The sequence below is a fragment of the Macrosteles quadrilineatus genome, unplaced genomic scaffold, assembly GCF_028750875.1.
Source record: "Macrosteles quadrilineatus isolate MER2022 unplaced genomic scaffold, UCM_ALF_1.0 Scaffold_1__1_contigs__length_201487025, whole genome shotgun sequence".
In the NCBI taxonomy this organism is placed as follows: Eukaryota; Metazoa; Arthropoda; class Insecta; order Hemiptera; family Cicadellidae; genus Macrosteles; species Macrosteles quadrilineatus.
This window is the reverse complement of record NW_026542594.1, coordinates 190696473-190724341: the sequence shown is the minus strand read 5'-3', so window position 1 is coordinate 190724341 and position 27869 is coordinate 190696473. Positions and strand designations below refer to the sequence as shown.

The window sequence follows — 27869 nt, the reverse complement described above, 5'->3', positions numbered from 1 at the left end:
GTACGTAAAAAAATATTACAGCCACAATAAAATATATACAACCTGTATTTTATCGATTTCCGTTGGCTTGTTTCTAGCAAAGTTCAATACTCTCAGCTCTGAAATGCACGCTTTCTATTGGTCGAAATTTTCAAATTTCTGGGTTATTTCCATCCTCTCCTCATCTCATCTGTTTTAGTGTTTTGTGTCCTACTCCTACACTACACTTACTGGATTGGTCGAACGAAGGCGAAGAAAATTCTGCCCTCCATTATCGACCATTATTATTCTTTCAATTATATTTTATTTATGAAGTTATCTCTATACATTTGTTATTAATATAAGTTTTTCAGTTTTAGCTAATTTAAAATCAGAGAAGTGTGGAATATGAGCTCGGTAAGTTCAATAATTTTGATTACTTTTTGTTATGCTTTTACAGTTGGAGCCATAGACGTTTTGTTTGCGTCCAAAATGCTATGCTACGAGACTAGCAACGACTTAGCTTACGTGGGGCCCAAAATCTTAATTATAATTATTTATACTTTTTACAATAGATTTTTTGTAGTTTTGACTCCTATTTAAATACTGTTTTCTCACAGGTATATCCTATGATCTGGTTAAGTTTATTTTATAATCCATCTATAGTAGGCCCATAGGTTAAAAGGAACTACTTTTCCTAAAAGTATAGTGTTATTGATGTTTAATAATTTAAAATACAAAGTAGCATACTAAAATAATATTTCCACGAGACAGAACTAGGACTATCTTAAGTGCTTATTTAATTTAGTAAAATTTCTTTCTTGACCCTAACTTAATCATCTCAGGTCTGCTTAATTAAGTAATGAGCTAAATTTAACATGGTGAGTGCTGGAAACCTTTAAAAAGGCGTTCACCAATGGCAGCGAAGCCCAAGCGTATCACACGGTTTACCACCAAATCAGTTAACGCAATTGGCATTCAAATATTTCAGTCTGAGGAATCACAAAAGTGCAGTGGTGATTGTGCTGTGTTATCCCGAGAGTGGACGTAGTTCACTGAAACATCCGAACGGAGCAGCACTGCCTGGGTCCGTAGACAGTGTCATTGTAATGTGGCTCGCAGCACAAAAGCATTGCCAGACGGGATTTTACGGGAAATTTTAGCACCAAACTACACTAAAAAGCTCACATTCTAAGCTATTCAGGCTGGCAACGATTATAACTTTCCCCGGCGATGGCCGGGAAGTGCGAATAGCACTAACTTACTACATAGATGTAGGCTGATAGGAGTGCTCGTAGTGCACTAGTAGCCCGCACGTTACCTACCGCAACGCTACCTACCGGTACTTAGAGAAAACAGGGAACTCAATGTTATGGTATATAAGTTACATACGGTAGTTCTAAATCCTATAAGTTAATGATCCATGTTTATGCTTCCTAGCGACGCCAACCCGTAGGCAGGTAGGCTACAGTAAATTCCATTAGGCCCATGTACAAAATAAGTTAGGTACCTACGGTAAATGTTTGGTAACTTTGGTACATATTTTAGACAATTCAGATGGTTACCAGTGTATTTACACCTGCAAACAAGCGAGCTGTTCAACTTCACGACAGTCCATTTACACACGTAAGCACCTGTTCGTCTAGCGCTGTACGGATCTTAACTGCTATTGATTTATTTTTAGTTTAAATAACTTTGAGCACACAGTCCTAACTTAAGTACGTTCAAACCAAAATTAGAGTTTACAAATCCTTGAACTAAGTAGAGTTTCTAACTTTCATATGTTAATTTACTATATAGTCCTAGTTTTGTCAGTGTATAGGCCTACACATTTCATTTTGAACTATATTTTCAGATGTCTAATGTGGAGAATTTATCTCCCCAATGCATAAGACAAGTAGTTAAAGAGCTACAAGATTTAGTAAAAACGCCACCAGAAGGCATAAAAGTTAATTTGAATGAACAGGACATTACTGACATCCAAGCGTTTATTGAAGGCCCAGGTAAGTACTTAAACCTTAGAGTTATTTGGTTCCAAAAAATAATAAGCACCTTAATCGTTGATCTTGCTTCGGAAGATTTTGTATTCATTATTGTGTGGTATCTGTAAGTTATGTCTATAATCCAGCCATATTAATGGGAGTCATGTAACCATAATAGAGCGATTGATTAAAATCCTCAGGAACAATCTGACGATAATAGGCCCTACATTGATTCTTGTATAAAAATACATCAGTAAAGCCTTTTTTGGTCTGTGTACTTTGCCTTTAACTAATTTAGCTAGGCTACATTCTGAACACATTTCTTTTCGTGCATTTCACTTGGACCATATTAATTTTTTTTTTTTTTTTTTTGGTGGGGGGACTGATGCATAATTTTATCTTGTATACATAATTTTAAACAAAAATTTGCCAACTAGTCCTCAACAAAACCCAACTTAAATAATAAATAGGCCTAATTTTTTATTCACACAATCATTGGGAATTGGGAAAAGTTTTGGTGTATAAAAATGACCACTACAATTTAAACCAACATAAATTACAAACAAGTTTTTAAATTTATAAACTAATCTTGATACGTCTTTCTATCCAGCTGGGACTCCGTACGCTGGAGGAGTTTTCAAAGTAAAGCTAGTTCTGGGTAAGGACTTCCCTCAGGGCCCTCCAAAGGCGTTCTTCCTCACCAAGATCTTCCATCCGAACGTGGCCACTAACGGAGAAATCTGCGTCAACACACTCAAGAAGGACTGGAAACCTGACTTGGGCATTAAACACATTCTGTTGACCATCAAGTGCCTGCTTATTGTGCCCAACGCAGAGTCTGCGCTCAACGAGGAGGCCGGCAAGCTGTTGTTGGAACACTACGATGACTATTCGCAACGAGCACGGATGATGACCGAGATACACGCAGCAGTGAGTTGTGATGAAAAGTCATTGATGTTAATCTTAAAAAAATAGTTTAAATACAGGGTAGAGTTTTAGGATGAGTTCTAACAGAAAAATAAGTAATTAAGTTAGTTTTGAAAATTGGGCATAAGTTTGTGAATTGTACAAACGTTTTGCATGTTACCTGGAAATTTGAAATAATTTATTGTCAATAGCCTATGGCTGATCGTCCATTCATAAACAGCAGTCGGACAGTTCTATTATCGGTAATGTCATCATTTGTGGGAGAAGCTAAAGAAATGCTCATTTTCGTTTACGCTATTGTGGATTTTGCTGTGATTGCGGGGGACAGTTACGATATTGTCCAGATCACAAGAGGCTCTATTGTTCGCTGGAGCTGATCAAGTTGTAAAAAATGGCAAACGTAGGAATTAAGTAATGTTGCCGGAAACATTATATATTTTTTAATGTGGTTTTTTAGTAGCAGTTAATTTGTTAAGAAAACCCGCAGCAATATTTTTAATTTTGCTTGAAAAATTATCATATAAAATGAGTATTTTCTTATTATCACCATTAAATAATGAAAACATTTTATAAATAAAAACAGCTCTAACACTTTTAATTTAAAAAATTAAAATTAACTATGTTGTAGCCCTTTTAACTCTCAACTTAATGGCACACCAACAACTCTGTAAAGGTTATGCTTAAAAAGTTTTGCAGTTTTTGGGATTTTTCCCATATATCTTAAGGTGCTTCTTGGTGCTCTCTCTCTCTCTCTCTCTCTCTATTTACCCAGTATTTAATTGGTTTGCTTGTAAACACAGTAGGAACTTAAAGCTTATGAAAGAAAGCATGCGTTAATTTGCTGAAACTGTTTAATCTTTACTTATTTTGCGTTTTTGCTTAGCTGCTTGGTAATAAACTTGACTCTAGTAATAAAAAATAGTAATCTCTGACAAATTTCCCATGTTTTTTTTTCGGTAGGTATTATAACTTTTTTAACACAAAATACCTATGTTTGGATCTCTTTCTGTCTGAAAATTGATATTAGGATTTTTTTCAAAGGCCCGTCACTCCCATCAGTAATTTCTATTGTGTTAATTTTCAGGCCCCCAAGCCGCCAAAACCTGGACTCGAGAGTTCAGAAGGGCCGATGGCTAAGAAACATGCGGGTGACAAGAAGTTAGCGGCAGACAAGAAGAAGTCTCTAAAAGATAAAAAAAGGACTTTGAAGAGGTTGTGAAGTGTGTAACTTAACTGTAAAAGCTGGTCTCTTAACAAAGATATAAATAATATATATAAATAAATGTACATATGCATGAATGAAATCATTTTAAATGTGTGGTTGTTTGATTTTAAGATGGTACACAGCGTGGTGTTTCATCTGTTAAATTAGTGTAATGGATAGGTTTAACTATTCGAATAGATTTTTATAACTTTCTACTGTTTTGCACTATTTATTTGAAGTTTACCGCTTTTTGTATTACATAGTATAATTTGGCCACTTCCACCTATTGTCTTTATTATTTCTATGTTCCCTTCTGTAGACCTTTTGAAGTTGATGAAACGTATTAAAATATATGTAGAATTTTTATCTTCCTTGTATGTACATTTTTTTCCCCTTACATTCATTTTTAACTAGGTAATGCTAAATTAAGAAATAATCTGCGTTTTCAGAAAGTATATGAACAGAGTTAATTAACATGAAATTTGCTAGGGGTGTGCGAAGCAGCAAAATAATTTTGATTTGATTCAAAAGATTTTCGATTTGAATTGATGCAACTCAATTCAAAGCAATAAGGCATTTTTCTATTCGTACTTGTCAATGGATAGAAATAACAATAAGCAATTTACCACATTTGTGCATTAAAATTTTTGTTGATGTGGTATTAGTCCTATTCATACATGAATTTTTGGTGAAAAATATTTACTTTCAATCATATAGGCTATTAAAAGAAGAACCTGTATTGCTAGAAATGTCAGTGAGCTGCTTCACTTGCCTATTTCATAATTTAGATTTGGAGAGAAAGGGCTTATTGCCTGAAAATAAAAACATTTGCAAGATCTATAGTGAATAGTGATACTTTCAATTGGTTTATATTGATAAAATGAGAGGATAGAATCAGACCTACAAACTACAAGGTATAGCCTACATAGCTTCAGACCTACAAAAATACGAAATTTATCAGTCAAAACAAATGTATCAAGTAACAACTTTTCAGACTTGTGTTATTTTTAGAATGGTTTTGGAGTGACTTGTTTTGGCTATGTTTACAGCAGTTAAACATGTCTCACACTGCTTACACTTAGCAAAACTTATCATCATTTGCAATGTCAAAATAAAAAATTTAAAACAATTAAAAGCAATATTTACAAGCAAAGAATTAACTAAATAAGAACACCTTTGCAAAGGGAACGCAACAACACGCGTTATCATTTGCAATGTCAAAATTAAAACAATTAAAGCAATATTTACAAGCAAAGAATTAACTAAATAAGAACGCCGTCGCAAAGAAAACGCAACAACACGCTACTGTATTGCATTGACTTTCAGCAGGCGTTTTTTCGTATATGGAAAATGGATACTGACTTCCTCATGAATCGAGTAGTTTTTTGAACACAGCTGAATCGAATCTGAATTTCGATGCACCATACACGCCCAAAAATAGCAGATTCCCCCTTTTTTGCGCTTTCTATAACTTTAAGCAAATTTCTTTTACAGGGAATAAGCTATAACCGTAGTACTCATGGTAAGACCTGGACTCGGGACCGATTTATTTTTGAGATTATGATAAAATTCAAAATAGGAAAGGCCATAAAGTTTTACTCTGAATCACACCATAATCCACAAATAGTTTTCCGGAGAATAAGAGTAAAAAGTTTAGTTTTTAATACCTACAACCATATGCTAAAGTTCATGATCAACCTACTTATGGGAACATTTTAGGTTTTCAGTTCAGTTGTTTCAGGAACCACAGAGGAAACTTACTTATGGGACAATGCGCTTTCTGCTCTAATGTTGTGTATGCCCGAACGTACACGCCATGGTCAATATGATTGTGTTGAGCTAGGAAGAGTCCAATCGCGAGCACTGTGGAAGATCCTATCGTACAGGGTACTCCCTCCAGCATGAATGCTGTAAGTGCGTGATAGCGAGAGGGGTTAGGCGATAGTGTCGGACTTTGCCTTACACACCATCAAAAAACACACCCTACCACAATTTTTTTCAATGTAAAAATATAATTTTTAAATGTCAGGTGTCATTTTTCTGACCTAAGAGCTAACATTGGTGTGGGGCAACCTCACATTGGGCCAAGGTAGAGAGTCTGGTAGGGACTGGAGAGTCCTACGAATAATCAATTAACTGTGATGACTTCAAAATTTGTATCTAGGGATGGGCACAACTGCCAAAATCACACAACCGTTGTGCACACAACCGTTGCGGAGCGACAACCGTTTAATTAAACGGTTGTCGACAACTGTTGACCTTGGCACTGACGTTGCGTTGTAGCTGTGCACTGTTTACGTTTACAACGATAACGCTTAGTAGCTCAACGGTTGTGAATAGACGGTTGCGTTGTCGTCGACTGTTGTGAATGTCTATTTTGCATTTTGTTTTAGTTATAGAAAGTAAATGCTTGTAGGAATTAAATTGGCCTTAGCCTAGTAACCTGTTGCTATGCATGACTTACGTGTGAAACCTAGAGATCATTTAATAGGTATTATATAGTTTATAAATATAAAATAATAATTTTAAGTTTCTATTAAGCATGGATGTCCTCTGTGAACAAAACCGGTTTTAATTTCAAATATTATAAATTTAACTTGTTTAATTGAAATTTAATTTAATTGTTGAAAATTTATTGCCATTTATTTATTGTTAAAAAATTTATTGTTTTTATTCATTGAAATTTAATTGTTTAGTTGGAGTAAATCTAAACTGATCATGAATAAACGACAAACTTAGAATACTCTAGTAGAATTGCATCTTATTATATGGTAACGATAAGAAAGAAATAAGTTTTTCAGGTAACCTCGGTACAAACAACGACAACGACTTCGCCGCGAAACAATTGAATACAACTGCCTCAGCCTGTTTTACACAACCGTTTAGTTGGATAACGCCCGCCGGCCGCCACTGGCCAGCCTACAACCACAACCGAACCAAACAGTTGTTGTAGAGCGTTGCGTTTAGCAGTCGCGCAGCTGTGGACAACGACAACGACAACTCCCTGAAAACGTTGTCGACAACTGCCAGCTCTACACAACCGTTTAGTTGTGCAACGTCTGCCGCGCCACAACCGTTGTCAAACAACCGTTGCGTTGTTTTCGCCCCACCTCTATTTGTATCCATAAAGACAAAATAAGCATGGATAAATTTACAAAATCCATGGATTTCAGAAGATTTAAACTTCCTTCTCTTTATACTTAAACTTATAAAATATTGTATCTTTAAAGCAAAGGTAACTCCTTAACAAGTCAGCATTATTAAAAGTACACAATAAGAACGTAATCTTGCTAAACCTTTGACATTTTTTTATTCCCTTTTTCCTAAGGTTTTAACTTCCTTCTCTTTATGCTTAAACTTAAAAAAATATTATTGTACTTAAAAAAATATTAAAAATATTATTGTATTATTGTAGCAAAGGTAACTCCTTAACAAGTCAATATTATTAAAGAACAAAGAGTACACAATAAGAACGTAATGCTACAAAACCTTTACAAATTTTTATTCCCTTTTTCTAATTAAAATCCATAACCGGTTTTTGTAGCTAAAACGGCTGCGACTCACTCAATTTTTTTTATTAGTCTTTAGTAAAAAATCCAATACTTTGTTTAACACTTAAATCCATATTTAAATCCTCAATAAAAATTCCGCTCTTCTCTTGTCTTAAGTAATTTAATGGTAGGCTTATTGTTTTCCAAGAAACAGAGCAAAATGCCGCTGGATAAGCAGAAAATACCTTTTCCACGGCTAGGAAAACCCTATATATTCACATGTTTGCACAGGATTTATAATACCTCTATGGTAAAAGTGTAACTATTTTACGTCTACGTTAATAAAAGTATACTTGAACAAATATCAAACACAATTTTATTGTAAATTCATAAATCTATACATTTTTTAGCACAATATTTTGAAACATTTATAACTGTTTCTGAACAGTTTATTAATAAAACACAGTGTATATTTCCTTCAGATCTCCTTTGAAGTTGTAGTGTTTTTCCAATTTATAAATGTCATCTGAATCTTCTTCTGATAGCGGTTCATGTGAAAGAACATAACGATAATCAACATTATTGTCCCCTGCAACAAAAGACAGTTTTAAAACTAAATAAATTGTAGATAAGAACATTGACTTAGGATATTGACGGTGACATTTTATATATGTGGACAATGAGCCAGTTATAAAAAGTTTTTTTTTTTTTTTTTTTTTTTTTTACTTCAACTAAGGAAACATGTTTGACTACCTATACAGTACTAAGTGTATAGGTAGTGTATTATTGTAATTTAATTTTCAGTTTTAGTTTTTCATACTTACGATGGAGACGAAGTGTCTAAACCCCTTTTGGGGGGACACTCAAAAATTGTATACATAAACTTCCATTTAAAGACACTTCGTTTTGAAGTCTTTACAAAAACTTAAAGAATGGTGAAAACCAGAGTTCGCTATCTATTCTCTATCCAAAATGGTAGCCAATATTACCATTACGAACCAATTTTACCATTGATTTTCCACAAAATTTGACGGGCTACCATTTTGGATACAGAAGAGATAGCGACCTCTAGTTTTCACCATCCGTTAAGTTTTTGTAAACACTTCAAAATGAGGTGTCACTTGTAGGGGGTTTACATTTAAAATATTTGAGATGCCCCCCAAATCTCCCCTTTTGGGGGGACACTCAAAAATTTCATAATCAAAAAATGAAACTTTCTGATAAGATTGCACGACCACCAAAAGGATATCTCTGTATATTTACTTGGAAAAATATTAGAGGAGGGGTCTTGACTTTTTATTCACCCTGTATATTAAAATTTGACAGGGTGTTTTTATTTCACGATTCTGAATCCACCACCTGACGGATTTTCATGGTTTTTGTGTTAAAAGAAAGCTAATTTTGAGATCTAGGGAATGTTAAAGCCATAATTTTAGTTTAGGGTTTAAGTTTTTTTAGAAATTAAGTTTTAGATTTGAAAAAGTCTAGCAGGTGACACTAACATTCTACTCTAGCTTTTGGTTTAACCGTTTGCTTAACGTAACAGCTGTAAACATTCAGTGTTTCGACACAAATTCAGCATTTGGATGAAAATGAAATGACATGCAGGGTTGAGTCTTCAAAAGAAAGCTTATACAAATTATTTTTCTACTTGACTTTTTGACAAAAGTTTGGGAAAAAGCGAATTCATCTTGGCAGTTTTTCATTACAATAAATTTTGAACTGCTTAAACTATGTTTGAATTATGATTAGACATTTTGATATAACTATATACAGTTTTAATGGACTACTTGATTCCCATACGTAGGACGGGCCAACAGCTCGTCAATTTTTAAGTTTTAAAGCTACGTATATACTAAATCCATGAAAACTAAGACTGTCGGAGAAACTATCAAGAGTACACATCAAAACTTGGAAACAAAATTTGAGAGTTCTATATCAATTATTGATCACTAAGGGTTTTTTCTTACCTCCATTTTTTCCACAGACAAAATAATATGCATACTTTGATGGCTTGTATTTCAAGAAGTACACTTGAAACTCATTTCCATCTGAAAAATACAAGTTTGCTATAAAAGATTTAGCACTTAAAAACTGTCATTATTCCTTTACCACAGGTGTGTTATAAAACACAAATAGTTTCGTTATTTTATATGCTGTCCTTTTATTGAAAAAAATTAATGCAATGACTGTAAAACAAATTTTTTTTCGTAAACATTTATCAGATATTTTCTCTTTTTGGACTAATAAAAATGGGTTACTAGATCAGTAATTCAGTAGACCCTCCCTTTAACTGTCCTGCATTATCCACCCTCGCTAGTGAAAAATTACGGATTGTTTTAACACAACCTTGTTTTGAGAGCAGTTTGGTTTGATTGATTGATTGATTGTGTGAGGGTGGACTCAAGGTCCAAGCACGTCAACCGAAGCTTATTGTGCATCCCACTTGCCACTAACTGGGTAAGCCTATACCTGTGTCCCTAACTAGGTGCAGGAGCTTTTGCCCAATGTTAGCGTCTGGTTCATCACCTGGCTGCTTTAGACCAAACAGAGCCCTTCTCCTAGCCCGTAGTCCATCGCAGTCCAGAATGATGTGTTTAGCAGTCTCATCGGACTGATTACAAAGTCGACACTCCTGCTTGTCATTGACAATTCCTAGAGTGTGGAGATGTTTCCTGAAATGGCCGTGTCCAGTGATAAGAGCAAGTACCTGCTTGACCTGCCCTCTCCCCAGCTTTAGCAGCCAGCGAGTGAAGGGGGTGCTAGGTTCTGAGAGCAGTTTTTTGCCAAGTGATTGTCCAGGATAATTACGCCAACGCTCAAGGTGTTGTCCCCTGGACCATTTGTTTATTACATGTTTAGCGGCCGCTTTGCTGATGCCACAAAATGGCTCTGGTCCAAAGAGTGGCATGCTCGCACCTTTTTTTGCCAGCTTGTCTGCACTCTCGTTGCCGCCAATGCCTACATGGCCTGGGACCCAGCCGAGAGTTACAGAGTTCTGTGATGCAAGTCTGCAGAGGGTGTTGAAACACTCCCAGACCAGTTTTGAGGTGACTTCATTTGAGTCAAGAGCTTTGAGAGCAGCCTGACAATCAGATAAAATCACTATCCTTTTGTCTTGGTACCGTCTGGCTAGTCCTAGATTGGCACAAGCCAAGATGCCATAGATTTCTGCCTGGAAGATAGTGCAGTAAAACACAAATAGTTTCGTTATTTTATATGCTGTCCTTTTATTGAAAAAAATTAATGCAATGAGTGTAAAACAAAAATTTGTTCGTTAACATTTATCAGATATTTTCTCTTCTTGGATTAATAAAAATTAATCACTACATCAGTAATTCAGTAGACTCCCTTTTAACTGTCCTGCATTATCCACCCTCGCTAGTTAAAATTACGGATTGTTTTAACCGACCTTGTTTTGAGAGCAGTTTGGTTTAACCACCTCTTCTCACGGCAAGGGGGGTTAAGGCTTAGAAAACATACTACTATAACCCAGAATGCCAACCGCATGCTAAAAAGCATTAAGTGTTTTGAGAGAGTTTTGCCTGTCAATCCGTAGGCAGCGCCACCAGCGTTGCCATGCACTCAGCATAGCAACGCTGATGGTGCTGCCTACGAATTGACAGGCAAAGCTCTCTCAAAACACTTAATGCTTTTTACCATGCGGTTGGCGTTCTGGGTTATAGTAGTATGTTTTCTGTGGTTAAGGGGAGAAGCGGTTGGTGCTAGACACCACTAAGTGCACCATTAAATGTTTCTTCTGTACCTTACTGTGTCCAAGTCCGACTGATAAATGATTCCGACTGCCTATTTTCTCACCTTTAGTTGTAGCTTTAAGCAGTCCATTTCCAGCATTTTCTATTGTCTCGTCAGAGAGTAATCTTTTTTTACCCTGTGCACTGTAAAAATACAAAATTAACACTTCTGGCTTTGTTATTTCATTTATTGTTTTAAGAATGGATTGTTTATAAATTGCACTTCAAATAAAGTATTTCCTACTTCATTTTATTCATTCTGTATAGGCCAACCAACAACTGGTTTTAAATCAATTTACATTTTGTGTATTCATAAAATGAAAGAAAAACATAAAAAAATAAGGACCGTAAAATCATTGAATAATCTGAGGGGTTTAATTTACAGTGTTAATACAGTTTTCATACAAATAAAAAAATATCCAATTCTAGGCACTTACACTGCAGAAGTGATAGTAGATTTGTACATCCCATCTTCTCCCTTGTTTACGGTAAGTTCTAGATTGGAAATGTCAGAAAGAGCCGGTGTATCAGGAATCTTGACAAAGTTCCATTTTCCATTATTCTCCTTTGCAAACTGAAGAATAACTATGAATTAATTTTCACATACACATATTTTAAATACAAGAGCATAATTGATTATCTTCAAGTAAAACAACCTACCTACAATTACCTTCAAGTATTTACTACCTAAAAATTTTTAAATATAAAGGAAAACTAATACTTTTAAGATTTTACAATGGCAGTATCAAAACATGTAAGGTACTGAGCGCAGGGTGTTCAAAATAAACCCTCAAATGTAATATACAGTATACAATTTGGTTGTATTTAAACACTTAAAACATAGTGTCATGTTTTTTATGTTGAAACTTGTTTTTCTGTCCAAGCTCGACATTTTTACTTATAGCAACTTGGAATGAGTTAAAAGAAAAAAACAATCATCTTTCTCTCCAACTCAACCTTTACCTGATATAAAATTCTATTCAATCAGAAAGTTGTAAGTGTTTTATCACATTAATAAACTTAAATTAGTATCACTTTGATTGGCATTTTAAATTAATTGACGCAAATGAAGAGTTCAGGTTTGCTGTTGAGATAGTGATTACAATCTTTCCGATTATCAATCAACTACCAAAAATGTTAGTTATATATTAATAAGTTATAATGGATTTATGTTGATGGACTTGAAACATTAATGAATTCATTTAATTTGTTAATTCTAAACAAATTGTAATATTTAAAATTTATACTTTTCACGGTGATTCAAATAAGGGGAGCAACTAGAAAGTAAATTTATACTAAACAATTTTAAATTCTACAACACTCGACCCTTTTACCAAAACTACTTAGAAATATGATAGCAAATATAAATAAAAAATAAGTGAGCTTTACCTGTTCAAAATCTACGTTAGGATCAGTCTGAATGGTGTTTCTGCATGGTCCAATGTAATCCAGCTCTGCTCGAACCGAAATTAAGAAAAACAATCCTGTAGCTAGCGAAATCCCCAACATGTTGTTTGTTTGGATGTACAACCAGTATTGTCTTGCCCACTGCTCATTGCTTTATATACAAGTGTGTACAATATGCTACATTTACATATGAAGCCACTGTTACTCTGTTCAAATTGTTCTTTGTACTTTTGACTTTGTAATTTTGCGTCGCAATTTCAAAAATTTGCATTACGTCTGTTGTGGATCTGCATATACGTCTCCTTGTTTTTGTTGAATAATGATTTTAGTGTTGTAATGGTGTGGTGTTGTTTGTCAATAAAAATAAAGGTCAAAACCATTTACTAAATCAATAAATAATGTACCTTCGTCAATCAGCTCATAGAAGTTGAAACATTGTTACGGCCGTTTCAGCATATCCATGCCATCATCAGACGTTCAGCCTAAGTGGCGTCGTTAATATACAAAAACACAAACTGTCACACGCGACGTACACATACATAAACATAAACGGGGGTTTTTTACTAAAACAGGCCTGTTGATTAGACATATCCGCACAAGAGCAAGTAGCTGAAATTAATTAGTTAGCTACTTGCTCTTGTGCGGATATGTCTAATCAACAGGACTGTTTTAGTAAAAAACCCCCGTTTATGTTTATGTATGTGTACGTCGCGTGTGACAGTTTGTGTTTTTGTATATTAACGACGCCACTTAGGCTGAACGTCTGATGATGGCATGGATATGCTGAAACGGCCGTAACAATGTTTCAACTTCTATGAGCTGATTGACGAAGGTAACCTTATTTATTGATTTAGTCACAAGATCAGCTCAGGGGCTAAAAAATATGGATTTCAAAACCATTAACTTAGGATTATTGTTTTTCATTCATAAAATCAAGGATGTTCGGTGAAATTATGTTCTTGAGTGAACTCGAAAAGAGTGGACGCAAGGGTGTACCAAAGCCTCTAGCTAAGCTGACAAGTTTAGGACTTTGATTACAAAAAAATGCTGGATAACTGAGCACCTTGCGCCATTATTGGAATATTTTCATAAGTACTGCTAAAATAGAGTAAAGAAAGGTATCAGGCCACTGACCTCTACCAATTGCTAGAAAACACTGCCAAACACACGGAAATTCCACTGAATACTGATTTAACTGTAATATTAAATGTGCCAAACGAGGTATTACATGTAAAGCAAGCAAGTTTGTCTATTAGCATTAAAACCAGTTTCTAGTCAAATGCAAACTGAACAAATACAAGCTATAACACACTAATTCCCTCTCCCCGGATACAGTTATAAATGAAACAATTAAATAGCCCACACCACAGGTTGTGTCATCTGAAGACAATTTTAAGGACGTGTCAGATAATTCTAGAGTGTGTTGATGTACCATCTTTATTCAAAAGTTATTTCACTATCTAATAAAAACAATTGAGCAAATAAATCAATAAATGTGTAAAATTTCTGGTATCATCATCAATGAGCAAAACCCACACTCTAAATTTACTCTAAAATAAGAGTCAAACATTTAATTTACATTAACAATCTCAAACATTATCAGTCATGTAGGATAAATTAGTCAGCTTTCGAGTTTGCATTAAGTTGAGAAGTGTGAAAAAGTATTTTTTAAATACTCTTTTTTCTAAAATACCTCAAAATGTGTACACATTTGGACAGTGTCAAAACCTTTGTTTACCTAGTAAGAACATTTAATTGAACCATTGTGCAATCAAAATTTGAAAGTTTTAACACTGAACCACGAGAGCACCATCCTTTATTGTTGATATTTTATTTCAAATAACAATCTAAACTAAAAATGAAGATGTACAGTGAACCTCTATAGTCCGATACTTTGTGCCTAAAGTTGTCGAAGGAGTATATTGGACATTTACTCAGTGAATATTTAAAACACAAGATAAAGCAAACAGATTAAATAAATAGTACTAAAAACTCGACGAAAATAAATAAACTTATCAACTTACATCTCTACCACACATATTGTTCCTTCTTACTGTATAAAATCGTTTGTAATCTGCTTTTCACTTTGAATTATTGGAGTATTGAGTTTTTTTTCTTTTTGCCTGCACAAATGCAATGCGAAGGCTCTAGTTTTTGACCTTGGCAAACCATTCATTGGCCGCTGCCAACATGTCATGTTATCGCGGCCCTTGTCGAACTATAGGGAGACTATCGAGGTTCTACTGTACAAAGTTAAGTTTTCAATGTCTATTTTACGATTAAAATTGACTGAAAAGAAATTCAAAGTTTTTAAGAGAAATATAATGCCATTGTTTCATATTTAAATGATATTTCAATGATATTTAATAACCAATCCAGTATAATATCATTTGTTTGACAGGACTTTCAATAAAACACTATCAACTTTTGAACTATATATTTTTCCTTGAGATATATCTATAATAATTACAAATACCGAGAAATAATTTGAATTACAAAACAATCCGTTGTAGACAGAGATTTTCAATTGTAACAAAAAATTACAATGTAAATGATTATAATCTATATAAATCAATCTTTAAAACAATACATTAATATGTATACATAAAAAAAAAACACTTTTTGTAGTAAAACTTAAATAGTATTTTTTTACATTTAATATTCTCACATTGTCTCAGGGAAGGGGAATGTTTCATGATGCTCAACTCCAAAATATAACTTACAATTAAGTCTTTTACGGTCTATGACAGATCTTCAATGACATTTCTTTTAACAAAGAGTGCGTTCTGTGTAAATGTACCGCCCCGAGGCAAGAGTCTTGCGTTCCCAGAACGGTTAGCCACTGGTTTACGGTGCACATTAGATTAAAGTTTCAAACTTACCTTCCTAGAATAAGTTTATTTATGATTTTCTTGCGTTCATTTGCATAATATAATAATCCATCAAATTGATACACAATTATTTCGATGGATCCACCATCTTGCTGCAGACTGATGTCCATGAAACTGGCCAATCAGAGGGCTCTGGTGTCTTGCCTTACACTATAGATAAAATAATTAAATATAGACCGTCAGCCGTGCTGCATTGCCATGGGTTCTGGCACACACCGTTGGGAGTGCCATGTAGTTACGGCGTAGGTGCTACATAACTACATGGCGCTCCCAGCGGTGTGCGCCAGAACCTATGGTAACCATGGTAATTACAGCACGGCTGACAGTCTATATTTAATTCTTTTCGTCTATGATGACGCTAAGTACGATTTCCTTCACCAGTGGAGGAAAAAAGAAAACGAAGCTGTCTGCCAGGTAAACTCACCGGTCTCCCAGGACGACGCATTTTCTGCATAAATATTCCCAGAACGTGCCCAATGTGTGATATTTCCCCAATTTTACTACATTCCCTTCTTCCCTTAAACATCATTACTCATATGATATCCACAATACTCCTTAGATTATTCTTCAAATGATATTCTTACAATAAAACGTTTAAAAAAATCAATATATAATTCAGACATAATTTAAAAAATATAGTCCATTATATTTTATAGCGTAACAGCTATTTTACAACAACTTTGTGTGTAAAATTGAAAAACAATATTAAATATTAGGTTACATAGTAAAGCAAATAATACCTGGCCGGTTGAGATATGATTTGCGAAATTTAAGTAATAACTTTATTTCATTTTTAAATCCAAACTGTAAACGAGACACATAGTAAAATAAATTGTTTGGGCAGCCGAGTGGTTATATTGCTCGTCTTTAAATCTGAAAGTCGCTGGGTTCAATTCTAAGCAAGATCGTTAACAAATACCATTTGTCATTGGGCTCAGTTAATGATGTTTTCTAACAAAAGGTCGTTAGTAACAAGACCAGGGTTAGGACAGTTCCATTACCGAAAACGTAGAAAACATTAATAGTGCAAATAACACTAAACATTATTTGACAAAACTATTTAAAATAATAATTTCATGATAGAGAATAATTGTAATTAAGTTATAAGTGAAAAGTTTAAACAAAACATAAGTATAAAGAATAGTTAATACATTCAAATGGTTTTTTTCAGCATTTCGGTGGGTGGAATGCCTATTGTAGGTGAAGACCTACAACAAGGCTGTTTTCATTTTTGGCTATTTTAATGTAGGCCTACAAAAAGTCATTAAGTTTTTCATGTTTGTACACCACCAGGTATGATAAATACTTGATTAACCAGAAAAATTGTTAATTGTATCCATAAAAGTGGACAAACTATCAGTTTTAAATTAGTGCAAGTCTTTTTAAATCAATTAAATTTTAATTGGTTTCAAAACTGAAAATAAATTTTGTTACACTTATAGCCATAGTGGTTGGACAAATAAAAAACAATATTTCTAAAAAAAAAACATAAGGCTTAAAAATAGCAATTCAATATTACGCCCTGATTCCCAAACCGGCCACATATTTACATTTTGGTACATGGTACCAATCAAAACACAACAAACCGAAATATCTACACAACTAAAGCGAGAACACATACAAGTTAAAATTAATACAATCACATAAAACAGAATCATAGCTAAACGACTAGGTTCAGCGACCGACCTGAAGATACGACAAAAACACGGATTACAACTGACATCCAACTAACTATTATTGTGCCACAACTCTAAAACATGAACTACGTGGCACGCTACGACTATACGATCCTCGCCAAAGTATTTTATTTTCGTCACGACCTGCGACGCGTCTTACTCTAATGGTATAGTTAAGGATATTGCGGGTCCGACAAAACATCTGTTTCACCTCGCACTTTAGTCAAAGAGATTGTTCAGAGTAAAAAAAATATATTTGAAAATCAACCTTCGAACAACTTCCTAGGAACTTGGTATGCCCCTAAAATAAATGAAAATATATACAAATGATAAGATCAAATGAAAATGGGACCTAAATCAATTAAAATTTCAAGTCAAAATATCTAAACTGTCGGCATGACTCCACTCTAAATTCGAAGATGTATTCCGTTTTTTTTATTAAATATTCAAAATTCAACTAATTGAGATCCCATATTTTAAATTTGAGAAACCGATGCCAACCCACCAAAAGAGATGTAGGATATGCGTGGATGTTCTCTTATTGGTGAATATTATGTCTAAATATTATGTTAAGCGTGAAAATAACATTTTGGGCAAATATGAAAAAAGAAACAATGAACATTTGATAAGTTGACATCGGTTTTTTCTAAGCTAGGCCTAACTTATGCCTCAGTCTTACTCAGTCTATAATAAGAGAAAACAAACTTACACTATCACAAAATCTGGACTTTTACAACATAAAACATAGGTGAAGGTGATGGTTTGTGCAAAATTTCACAACGTTAAAACTGTTGAATACATACAATGACCTTTCTTGTACTTGAATAAGGGCGAATCGATAAATTAAACTCTCCTTGTAACAGAATGAACAACAATTAATGTTTTAAAAAAACGACTAGATTACATTACACCTGTCTTTTTACCTTTCGGCCCAAGTAAGGACTCAAATCAAGAGCATCCGCTGTTAACAATATATATATTACCAAAGTTGTCAAATACAAAGTAAAATGGCATGAAAAAAATGATATAAAAAAGTATGAGCACTTCTCAACTTTTTATTTCAATTCATAGCTGTTATGTTTTGTTGCTTCAATTCATAGCTATTATGTTTTGTTGCTATTTATATTATAGTAACAAACTAAATAAATCAAAGGGATAATACTCTATTCAGAAAGCTACAACCCTGTTTTGAAGAATCCTGGGCATTGTTTCCAATAAAAAAAATTTATAATCAGCAGATACTCACACTAATCTCGACCGAAGCGAACCTTAAAATAAAAATTAAAGAAGTACTATCCGATAATCCGTAACTCAAAGTTACTCGATAACAAATAACAAAATTGACGGCGGCATCAAATCCGACAATAAACTCTATAAATTAATTTGAAAAAATAAAACTTAAGTAAAAGCTCCATTCAACTAGAGTGCGCGCTAAAACTATCGTTTTGTACAACGGAGACCAGACGAATCACAGTCACGAGGAAAATAAAATACTGTCGGCTCTGTCGTGGATTGCGAGGCTGCATTGATGGTCACAGGATGATGTCGCAGATGAGACAAAGCCGCCTGACGCGACCTCCGGGTGTCGCCGCCTGATGGTGGCAAGGGACTGCGTCGTAGTCTTCGGGTGGCCGCTTACGAGAGTGACGGCTCATCCGAACATCGTCGTATTCATCCAGACGACTCCCTACAACAGAACGGTTCTACAAACACGAGTATCGTGCCCCAAACTCAATCGCATCCGCTTCCGATTTTTACGACGTTTGCCGTCTCGGTGCTCTGGAATAAATTAATTATATATGAAATAATTGGTACGAAGAAATTTTTTAAAGCATTCCTGGTCGATATTAAGAGAAAAAAATAAACCTAACACATTTAATGATGGGAAGTTTCAATTTATCGATAAGAGATAGTTTTGAGCTATCTCAAATAAGAAAATTATACAAGCAAAGCGTGATTAGAGTACAAGAAAATCTAAAATGATAGTTTGATTAAGAAATATTTGGCAACGGATAAACATAACATACCTCAGACAACCTCAACATAAAGTATCATTTGACACTTGCTACTCTTATGTTTCTGCAGTTGTTGCCATTTTCAGGCTTACTCAATCCTGAAGCTATTAGAATAGCTATTAGAATTTTAAGAAATATTTACAGACACATTAGAGAGTTTAAAAAGGAAAAAATCAACCACTCAAGGAGTCTGTATAGATAAAGGATACAATCTGAAAACCAGACTGATTTCCCGCCGTGGTAAGCAAGGAACTAGCTTTGTAGGTTAATGTTAATGTTTTATAACTCTTAGTTAATTTATAACCATAAAGGATCAGTTTATGGTTTATATGCGAGGCAGGCCACCTGACCCGGAAGAACAGAACAATGGCCTGCCCTGCACGTGGATTTTATTAGCCAATAGTCACACCTCACCAGTTGCTTTCAAAACATATAGAGTTTCTAACCTTCCAAAACCTAATGCAGTAAAACAAAACACAGTGACCAATGAACATGAGCACTTACCACTTCCGATCCACCAAGTGGACGCGATGAACCGGCGCAGCCCCGGCACCAACGCCAGTTGTCCCATAAGGTACGAGTCGTTACGTAGCGCCTGGAGGCTCAACAGCCGCAGGTCTACGGGCTGAGACACCGCGTACGTCACACGCATGGCCGACTGTGCGGCTGTCGAACACACCATCGGGTACAACTGCTGGCCTTGCAGAGAGCGGAATGCCACTCCTGTTGCAGAAATGTGTTTTTTGTATGTAAGAATTTAATGTTGGAGTAAGGAGAAGAGGAAGGTTAAGGAAAAGATGGCAACAGGATGTCGAGGGGGATTAAATCAAATTGAATACTGCTACCAAACTGACCTTAAAGATTTATATGTCAAACTAAAACAGTAAACAGATAATGCATAGGTTTGCTGAAAGTCTCAACCAACCACTCTGTCACAGTATCAGATGATTTAGCATTGGAATAGAATCCTCGATGTAGTAGACACTCAAAAGCAAGGGGGAAGCAAGTCTTGAGATCAGTGGACAAGGAAACTCCCAACAAAGCAAACCTACAGACTAGGCAAATTTCCATTGGTTGGATTTCACTAAAATATTCCCTTCCAGTTATCAGATTTATTTTATATTTAAATAACATTAATTTTAATTGTGTGTTTTTTTATTGAATTGTCGATAGCTAAGTTACGTAGGAAATAGGGAATAAATCTGACATGTTTAAGAAAAAAACTAAATCTAACAAATGGATATTCAATTAGTCTGCCGGTTTGCAGCACGAAGGGTATTTTAACATTATGAGGGAATGGGAAAGAAAAAAAGTCCCTTTCCTACAGAGTAATTATAGCAAATCGTACAGCTTAAGATTACACTTCACATACTCTGTAACCTTATATTTTAGTGCAAGATGCTAAATAAACCTTTAAGTTTAGTAGGCCTATATAATTTTAACACGGTCCTCAGTAGGGTAGTAATGTTCAAAAGATTATATTCTCAAACTTCACAAAAATTCAGTGTAGCTTATGGAAATATTAAATCAATTCATGTCAAGCCAACTCTTTTTTTGCCTCATTTTGACGGGATTGTGTAAGGAATTTTACAATCAAATAAACTAGAATTTTGCTTAATTATATTTATTTTCCTACTTTAAGAAAATGAGTATGATTTCAGATCGAGAAACTTCTAAAATCAGTGATGAAAAAAACTGTATCAAAACTTATAACAAATTGAGTACAGTTTGCAAGCTTGACGACAAAGAATTTGCGATACTCACCGAGAGGACGACGATTCAAAAAGAACTCCAAAGTTCCCTTCCACATGTCAAGATAGATTCCAATAATACTTCCTTTGCCATAAGGAGGACCGTACCACTCAGATTTTCCGTTGTGCTGCAGTTTACCTAGGAAACAAAACAAGACTCAAAACAATGTTGAAAACCGACAGACATGCAAAACCTAGTATCATTTTTTAAAGAAAAGGAAAATGTCGAAATGGGAAATTTTTTTAAGGGACCTAATTTATAGTGTTCAGTTAGCCTACCTGGGAAAATCTGAGTACAGAGGTGAAAAAGATACAATGAAAGGTCACATTTAACATAACATTGAAATAGGTATTTTCTTTTCTCCTTCTGGACTTTTTCAGTGAGTAGATTGAAGGATACAGTTTCAAACTGAATTTTCCCAGATAACCTTGCTGATTTGTATTCCTTTAACAGATCTTAACCTAGTTCTAATTTCTAGCTGATTTTGTATTCAATTTACTCTCTAAAGAAGTTCAATATTAGAACAAAATATTAGAGTTATGTTTTGTGATATTTGTGCGGAAGATTAAGATGAGCAAGTGCTGAGAAGACCCAAAAACACCCTTAACACGTTCGCTGCTGCCCATCAAATGGCAGGCGTAGCTCCAGTGCGGCGCAGCCCGCAGCGTCGAACAAACCCGATTGCCGGGCTATTGGCTTTCATATTTCGGTATGACGAATATCAAATAACGTGTGGTGATGTCCTGTTTCATGACAAGAGTCGACGTAGTTTGCTAAACACCCACAGTAGATGCCATTATTTTACAATAAAACAAAATTAATATAGCACAAAATTACAGTTAACAAACGTAATGAGTGAGTCAAAATCCACCAGGTATAGTTTCGGAGCGAGTAACGATAATTACAAATGGATTGCACCACAAAACTGCCACTGTCATACACGAATCACGGACAAAAATACTCCGACCTACACCGGAGTGCGGCTGCACTCAAACGGAATAAGTTTGGCAGGTGCACATTACCGCCCGGCGGCGCGCCGCAGCGTGGCGGAGCGCGGAGCTACCGCCCGGGCGGTAACCCGCAGCGAACATGTTAAGCCGGGTTTTCCTAGGCGCGGAAGTGGAGAGCGGAGAGAGGAACACGGAGAGCGGACTCCACTTTTCTTAGGTAATTTAATGTTACTGTTTTCCTAAAAGCGGAGCGGAACACAATGTTTATCTCTTTTCCCCTCTCCGCGTTCCTCTCTCCGCTTCCGCGCCTAGGAAAACCCAGCTTTTTTGAAGAAATATCTGACTGGAGACCTGCAGGCACCAGACCGCTAAGAAGGCCTAAAGTAAGTTGAAAAGACCAAGTAGCTTGGCAAAAGACCTCAGGAGTAACTTGGAAGCAAGACGAAAACTGAGAAGAATAACTTAGAAGCGCTTTTTTGCAGAGGCCAAAAACCTAAACCTATTTGGGTTAAAACGGCCATAGCAGTAAGGAAGGATTTGTTATCTAACTGGATTCCAATTATCTCAGGTCCAAAATAATTCCTAACCTTTTTCAACAGTTTAGGTAAATAATTTTTATTGAAAATCATTAACAGATTTATTGATGGTGGAAATAATTAAACTGATCAATAGCAGGCCTAAATTAATTGAGTTTGTGAATTTGAATTCAATCGACGAGCTTAGATCATTAAATAGATGAAAAGTTTGATCTGAAACAGCTAAAACAGAGGCCTATATTTATTAGTTTCAGGTAACAGTCTTTGTACCGTCTTTTTTTTTCGATTAATTAATGGTCTAGAGATAACAATCACAGTTTGGCTTTAACAATAAAAATGTCACTTACCAGTGTAAGAGAATCCCCAAGACTCCTTGTCCGATCCCAACAAGCTGCAAAACTGATAAGCAGACTTGTCCAACTGGGCTTTCTTGGTTCCTACACCAACCATCTGTAAAAATAAATAAGTTAAAAACTAAACCTGTCCTTCCACAACAGGGTATAAATTAAATAGGTTAAAATAGTAAAAATTTTGTTGATAGTACGTGACTGGCGTTGAAATTCATTGAATTGCAAGGGGCTTTCAGTAGAATGATATGATAGATGATATGCAGATGCAATTCTTTAAAACTTATCTCTGTGGCAGATTGCACAAGGTTTCATCGGCAGGCTTTGAGTCCTCTTTTCAGGAGGTCCTTGCTGGGGTTCCACAGGGGTCAGTTCTGGGTCCACTACTGTTTCTAATCTATATCAATGATCTGCCCGGCAATATTCCTTGCCAAACCATTTTATATGCGGATGACACTTCTTTTATAATTACTGATAAAGTGTTAAAAAATGTAAAAGCACACAGTGACAGAGTAATGGAATTAGCCAGTTCTTGGTTTAATGCTAACTGCCTTACAGTCAATGCCAAGAAGACTGAAACAATCTGTTTTACTTTAAAAAAAATAGACTCAGAGGAAGTTTGTAAGCCTGTTAAATTACTGGGTGTCACTCTAGATCAGAAGCTTACATGGGAATCTCATACCAAATCAGTAGTTTCTAAACTTTCAAGGGCCTGTTTTTTATTACGCAAGCTTCAACAATGTGTTGGCAGAAATATGTTGTTAAATACCTATTTTAGCAATTTTCACTCCCATTTGTTATATGCCACAATGCTCTGGGGAAATAGTAGTGGTGCTCTTCATGTTTTTGCTTAGCAAAGAAAAGCAGTAAGGATTTTGGCCAATTTACCTTATCAAGATGACTGTAAGCAATGCTTTATTAACTACAATATAATGACTGTCCCTTGCATTTTTATATTTCAAAATCTTGTACATGTAAAGGAAAACCAGAGTGACTTTATATGTTTTGACAAGGTCCATGATTATAACACCAGAAGAGCACAAGATATTGTTCCACCCTATTCTAGATTGCGGAAAACAATAGTCAGCCATAAATATCTACAAATTAAGTGTTTTAATAAATTGCCACAAGAGATCAGAAACCTCGAAATTAAACAATTTAAATTGAAACTGTCAAACTGGTTTATAAGCAAAGCTTTTTATTCTCTTGATGAATTTTGTTCATATAAATTTTAATTTGATCTGTTATGAGCTTTAATTTAGTGATGCTTTGGTGAGTGGTTGTAGTTGATTTATTGTTAGGCCTAATTTTCGTAGTTTATATCAATTTATTGCTGAATGTTAATTATTTATTTGTTATGTTTTACTCTGTTATATCTGTTAGTCTGACAAGTACATTGTACTATTTCTTTTTATACTGCATATTACTGTATTTCTTATGTTCTTTGACGTTGTCTATAGCAATGTAATGTTGACAAATGACAATAAATGGATTCTGATTCTGATTCTGAAGAACAGGAGGTGTCCGAAATTGAAAACTCGTGGTACACTGTCTTTAGCTCCCCCACAGTTGTTATTGATGTAGAATCCATATTCAAATTATCTTTCTTAACAAAATGTAGTAGGCCTACAGTAATAGAAATTAAATTCAGATAGTTAATTAACTAGCCTAATTATTTATATCTTGGCACAGATTCTAGTTTAATTTCATTTTCTTAGAATAGGCTATTTATATACATTATATGCTTGTGACTTTGTCAATTGCACACATGTGTTTAAAGACAATAAAAATCTTTGACAATGACTTCTTCTTTTCCCTGCGGGTAGGCCTACAGAAGTGTTAAAGCCAACTCACCACATCCGTGCCGTAGAGTGCCGTCAACATCTTGATCTCCCAATAGTAGATGTGGCCTCGCTGAAAGGGAGAATCCCCCCGGATTGCGGCAGTCCCGGAGCTGTATCCCGGATGGAACTGGACTTCCCGGTTGTCATTGCTTAACCGTGTCGTAGCAGTAGCTAGCTGCTGGTCCCAAGCCCATTCATGCACTGAAAAACATCACCGGTTAGGATGTGAGGGAAATATACTTTGTGAAAATAGTGTAGGCGTGAATAAGTGAAGTGAATAAATTATGTTAAAAAGAGTGGGCCTACCGGAAACAGAGAATTTATTCAATTATTTGAAACTTGGAGTCATGGTTATTTGTATTTAACAAAAAAAAAAAAGATTCAAAAGCTTTATTCACCATTCAGTACAAAAAACTTGGACACAGGTTTCTTTTAAAGGAGTAATATTACGTAGCCTATATCAATCACAGACGGCACCTTAAAATAGTATTTTTTGCACTATAAAGTTTATGATGCTAAATAACGTTTTGAATTAAAAAATTAATGTAGTTTCCCTCATAAAAACTCCAATAAACACGGAAAATTAAAAAAACTACGCAAGTTATAATCTTGTCATATCTAAACACACATTTCAGGTAGGCCTACCTAGGGTATTTAAGTTAATTTAAGTAAATTGTTACCATCAACGTCAATTAGTTTCTAAAGTAGGCCTAGACCGGTACCATAAGTTAGTGTTCAATTTGGGTGAATACTTAAATGACCCCTGGGGTAAGTTTGCGTAATTCGTTGGAAAAGTTTTAAGAGGGTCATAGACGATTTTAATAGAAGTGTGTGAGCTAAAGAAAAACCAGTCATGACCAACATTCTAACGTCATTGCACGTGTCAGTTTTACTTTTTAAATTTCGTGTTTTGTAATTTGTGTTTTGGCCAATTTATGTACCGTTTCGTGTATGTGTAACTTATATGTTTTTTTTTAACTCTGAGCCTTATGACGACCATTCCATGAAATGTAACGTTTGATCTTGACCTGAAGATGTGTTAATTTCTACACAAAACAGCTGTAAGTTTGTTAACCAACTAGAAACTAGAATCACTTGATGGATACATGTAATTTAAACTGGCTTTCAAATATTTTGTTCTGTTCTGAAGAATTTCAAATGACATGCTGCATTGTGAATTTAGTCGACGTAGTTTGCTGATACACTCACAGATAGCAGTGCTCACTGTCTGGAACTAAGTTAGCCGGAACCATTGTATTGCCAACTGGAGGTAGAAAGACGAGACCAAGTTTATTTCTTAGCTTGCCAGAAGGGGATTTAACTGGGAAATTTTCCAGGAAACAGCTGAATGGTGAACAAAGCAAGTCACACAATACACACTAACGTGGTATAGGTCCTCCTTTGACCGACCCCATGTTATTTTACAATCGTCTAAGCATTGCATGACAAGATCTATTGCACTGTGTGTTTAATAATCAATTTAATTTTTAAGCATCTGAATAAGTTATTGGGCCTCGATTTAGCCTTTAGAAAATTTGGATTTTGGTTGTTTGAATAAATTAGTGTTAGATCAATACAATAATTCTATAGTTCGATAATCCTATTAAGTTAAGAGTCAAATATCAAAGTTCTGCAGGAAAAAATAAGTCAAAGAAAACATCAAAAGGATAACAAATAAGTTAGTAAGAAAAAAAACGTTAATATAATTTGAATTTATCAGGCCCTAGCTCCTCAGGACACATTAGCATTTTTGTAATATGAACACTGAGTTATATACGAAAATATAAGCAATGAATGGCACTGAATTGTCATTAGATTTATTTTAAAACAATAGTTTCAGCTAATATAGTGGGATAAACAATTTAAACTTTGTTAAATTTAAAATTTACCTTCTATATCTTCTCCACAATCGCAAATCACTGGGCCATTTTTGTATTCATGACAATTGCAGAACGATGCATCAAAAGGACTTGTGTAGTCGGGATCTTGCTTGCAATAGACAATACGCCTGTTTATTAGCTCCATATTAGGATGAAATTAGACCACTGAACATAACAAACTGCACTCAAAACAAACTCTTATCGCCGCTTGACAATGTCACAACCGCAAATTATAATGGCCGTCTTCACTCCTTCCGACGAGAAACAATTGCGTTGTTTGTTTTTCTGTCAGCTGTCTGTAATTTTACTGTACTGACTTTCTGCTACCAATTTTAGTTAACGCCGAATAACGCAATATTCGAGAAATTTCGATGACGTAATTGGACACAGACGAATAAAGAAAACTGGTTTTTGTTAAAAGCCTAGCAGCACTATATAAAATAACATGTCTCAAGTCTCATAAGGCTGACACTGTCAACGCTATGGGATGTCAACCTTGTGATATATTTCTGTCAAGCTACAAGAATAACTTGATGATTCAAACTAAACGCTTTTATGACGCGTTAATCACCGCTGTGTGCAAATAGGAAGAACGTCAAAACACGGCCTACAAGTAGTTAGGTCCACCAACCATAGTCACCAATGGCAAGGTGAGAACCACAGGGATAGGAGAGAATAAAATAAGCATAGCATTATATTCAGTGGCAGTGGCGGTTCCAAGGAAGGGAGGCTACAGGAGCAAAAGCATTGGACCCCGCAAAAATTATTTTAAACATACATTTCGTCTTAAAATGTAACGGAGGTTTTTTGACACAGTTCTAGACGTTGAAAATAGCTGTAAAAAGTCACCAAACTGCATTAAAAAACAACATTTTACAGGAGGAGGACCTTCAGACCCCACTCCTTTCTTGGGAAGCCCTAAACCACCAGGTATCAAAATCAAAATCAAATCAAAAACATCTTTATTTTCCTTACATGTATATGGTTACAAAAATAGTGTCAAAGTAAACTAGCCTAGATATAAATACATTTTAAGTATGAATATTTATTCAACGATTTCCTTCATTGTATAAGGCGACTTTCCAATTAAATATTTTTTTTTAATTTTGCTTTAAATAATTTACTATTGATTCCTCCTTTATAGAGGCAGGCAATTTCCTTAGAATTAGTGATCCAGCAAAAGTCGATTTCTTTAAGGAGAATTCCAGCTTATAGGTTGAAGTTACAATATCCTTTAATGTCTTGTATTGCAAC

The 27869-nt window shown here is 35.0% G+C and overlaps 3 protein-coding genes across 3 annotated transcripts; 1 reads left to right on the top strand and 2 right to left on the bottom strand.

The window, feature by feature from the left end:
• Positions 1-214: 214 nt before the first annotated feature.
• LOC128983387 (ubiquitin-conjugating enzyme E2 S-like) lies at positions 215-4442 on the top strand. Its single transcript, XM_054402651.1, has 4 exons — positions 215-375; positions 1814-1961; positions 2551-2870; positions 3952-4442. Exons 1-4 carry the CDS (start codon positions 367-369, stop codon positions 4084-4086), a joined length of 612 nt encoding a protein of 203 aa, XP_054258626.1. The 5' UTR covers positions 215-366; the 3' UTR covers positions 4087-4442.
• A 3479-nt stretch (positions 4443-7921) lies between these two features.
• Positions 7922-12840, bottom strand: LOC128983651 (uncharacterized). Its single transcript, XM_054403024.1, has 5 exons — positions 12707-12840; positions 11755-11891; positions 11382-11461; positions 9533-9613; positions 7922-8151 (listed from the first exon to the last, which is right to left on the bottom strand). Exons 1-5 carry the CDS (start codon positions 12824-12826, stop codon positions 8015-8017), a joined length of 555 nt encoding a protein of 184 aa, XP_054258999.1. The 5' UTR covers positions 12827-12840; the 3' UTR covers positions 7922-8014.
• A 2343-nt stretch (positions 12841-15183) lies between these two features.
• LOC128992586 (SPRY domain-containing SOCS box protein 3-like) lies at positions 15184-26858 on the bottom strand. Its single transcript, XM_054416238.1, has 6 exons — positions 26625-26858; positions 24746-24936; positions 22892-22994; positions 21071-21196; positions 19811-20029; positions 15184-18978 (listed from the first exon to the last, which is right to left on the bottom strand). The coding sequence occupies exons 1-6, from the start codon at positions 26758-26760 to the stop codon at positions 18824-18826; spliced, it is 930 nt and encodes a 309-aa protein (XP_054272213.1). The 5' UTR covers positions 26761-26858; the 3' UTR covers positions 15184-18823.
• Positions 26859-27869: the final 1011 nt, after the last annotated feature.

Excerpts from the sequence above, each read along its gene's own strand:
- LOC128983651 (XM_054403024.1), bottom strand. The coding sequence starts at position 12,826 with ATGTTGGGGATTTCGCTAGCTACAGGATTGTTTTTCTTAATTTCGGTT. Across the intron at positions 11,462-11,754 it reads TCTACTATCACTTCTGCAGT|TGCACAGGGTAAAAAAAGAT; the intron begins GTAAGTGCCTAG and ends GTATTTTTACAG. Across the intron at positions 8,152-9,532 it reads TGTCTGTGGAAAAAATGGAG|GGGACAATAATGTTGATTAT; the intron begins GTAAGAAAAAAC and ends CTTTTGTTGCAG.
- LOC128992586 (XM_054416238.1), bottom strand. The coding sequence starts at position 26,760 with ATGGAGCTAATAAACAGGCGTATTGTCTATTGCAAGCAAGATCCCGAC. Across the intron at positions 22,995-24,745 it reads CACTCTACGGCACGGATGTG|ATGGTTGGTGTAGGAACCAA; the intron begins GTGAGTTGGCTT and ends TTATTTTTACAG. Across the intron at positions 20,030-21,070 it reads TTTGAATCGTCGTCCTCTCG|GAGTGGCATTCCGCTCTCTG; the intron begins GTGAGTATCGCA and ends TTTCTGCAACAG.
- LOC128983387 (XM_054402651.1), top strand. Across the intron at positions 1,962-2,550 it reads AGCGTTTATTGAAGGCCCAG|CTGGGACTCCGTACGCTGGA; the intron begins GTAAGTACTTAA and ends CTTTCTATCCAG. Across the intron at positions 2,871-3,951 it reads TGACCGAGATACACGCAGCA|GCCCCCAAGCCGCCAAAACC; the intron begins GTGAGTTGTGAT and ends GTTAATTTTCAG.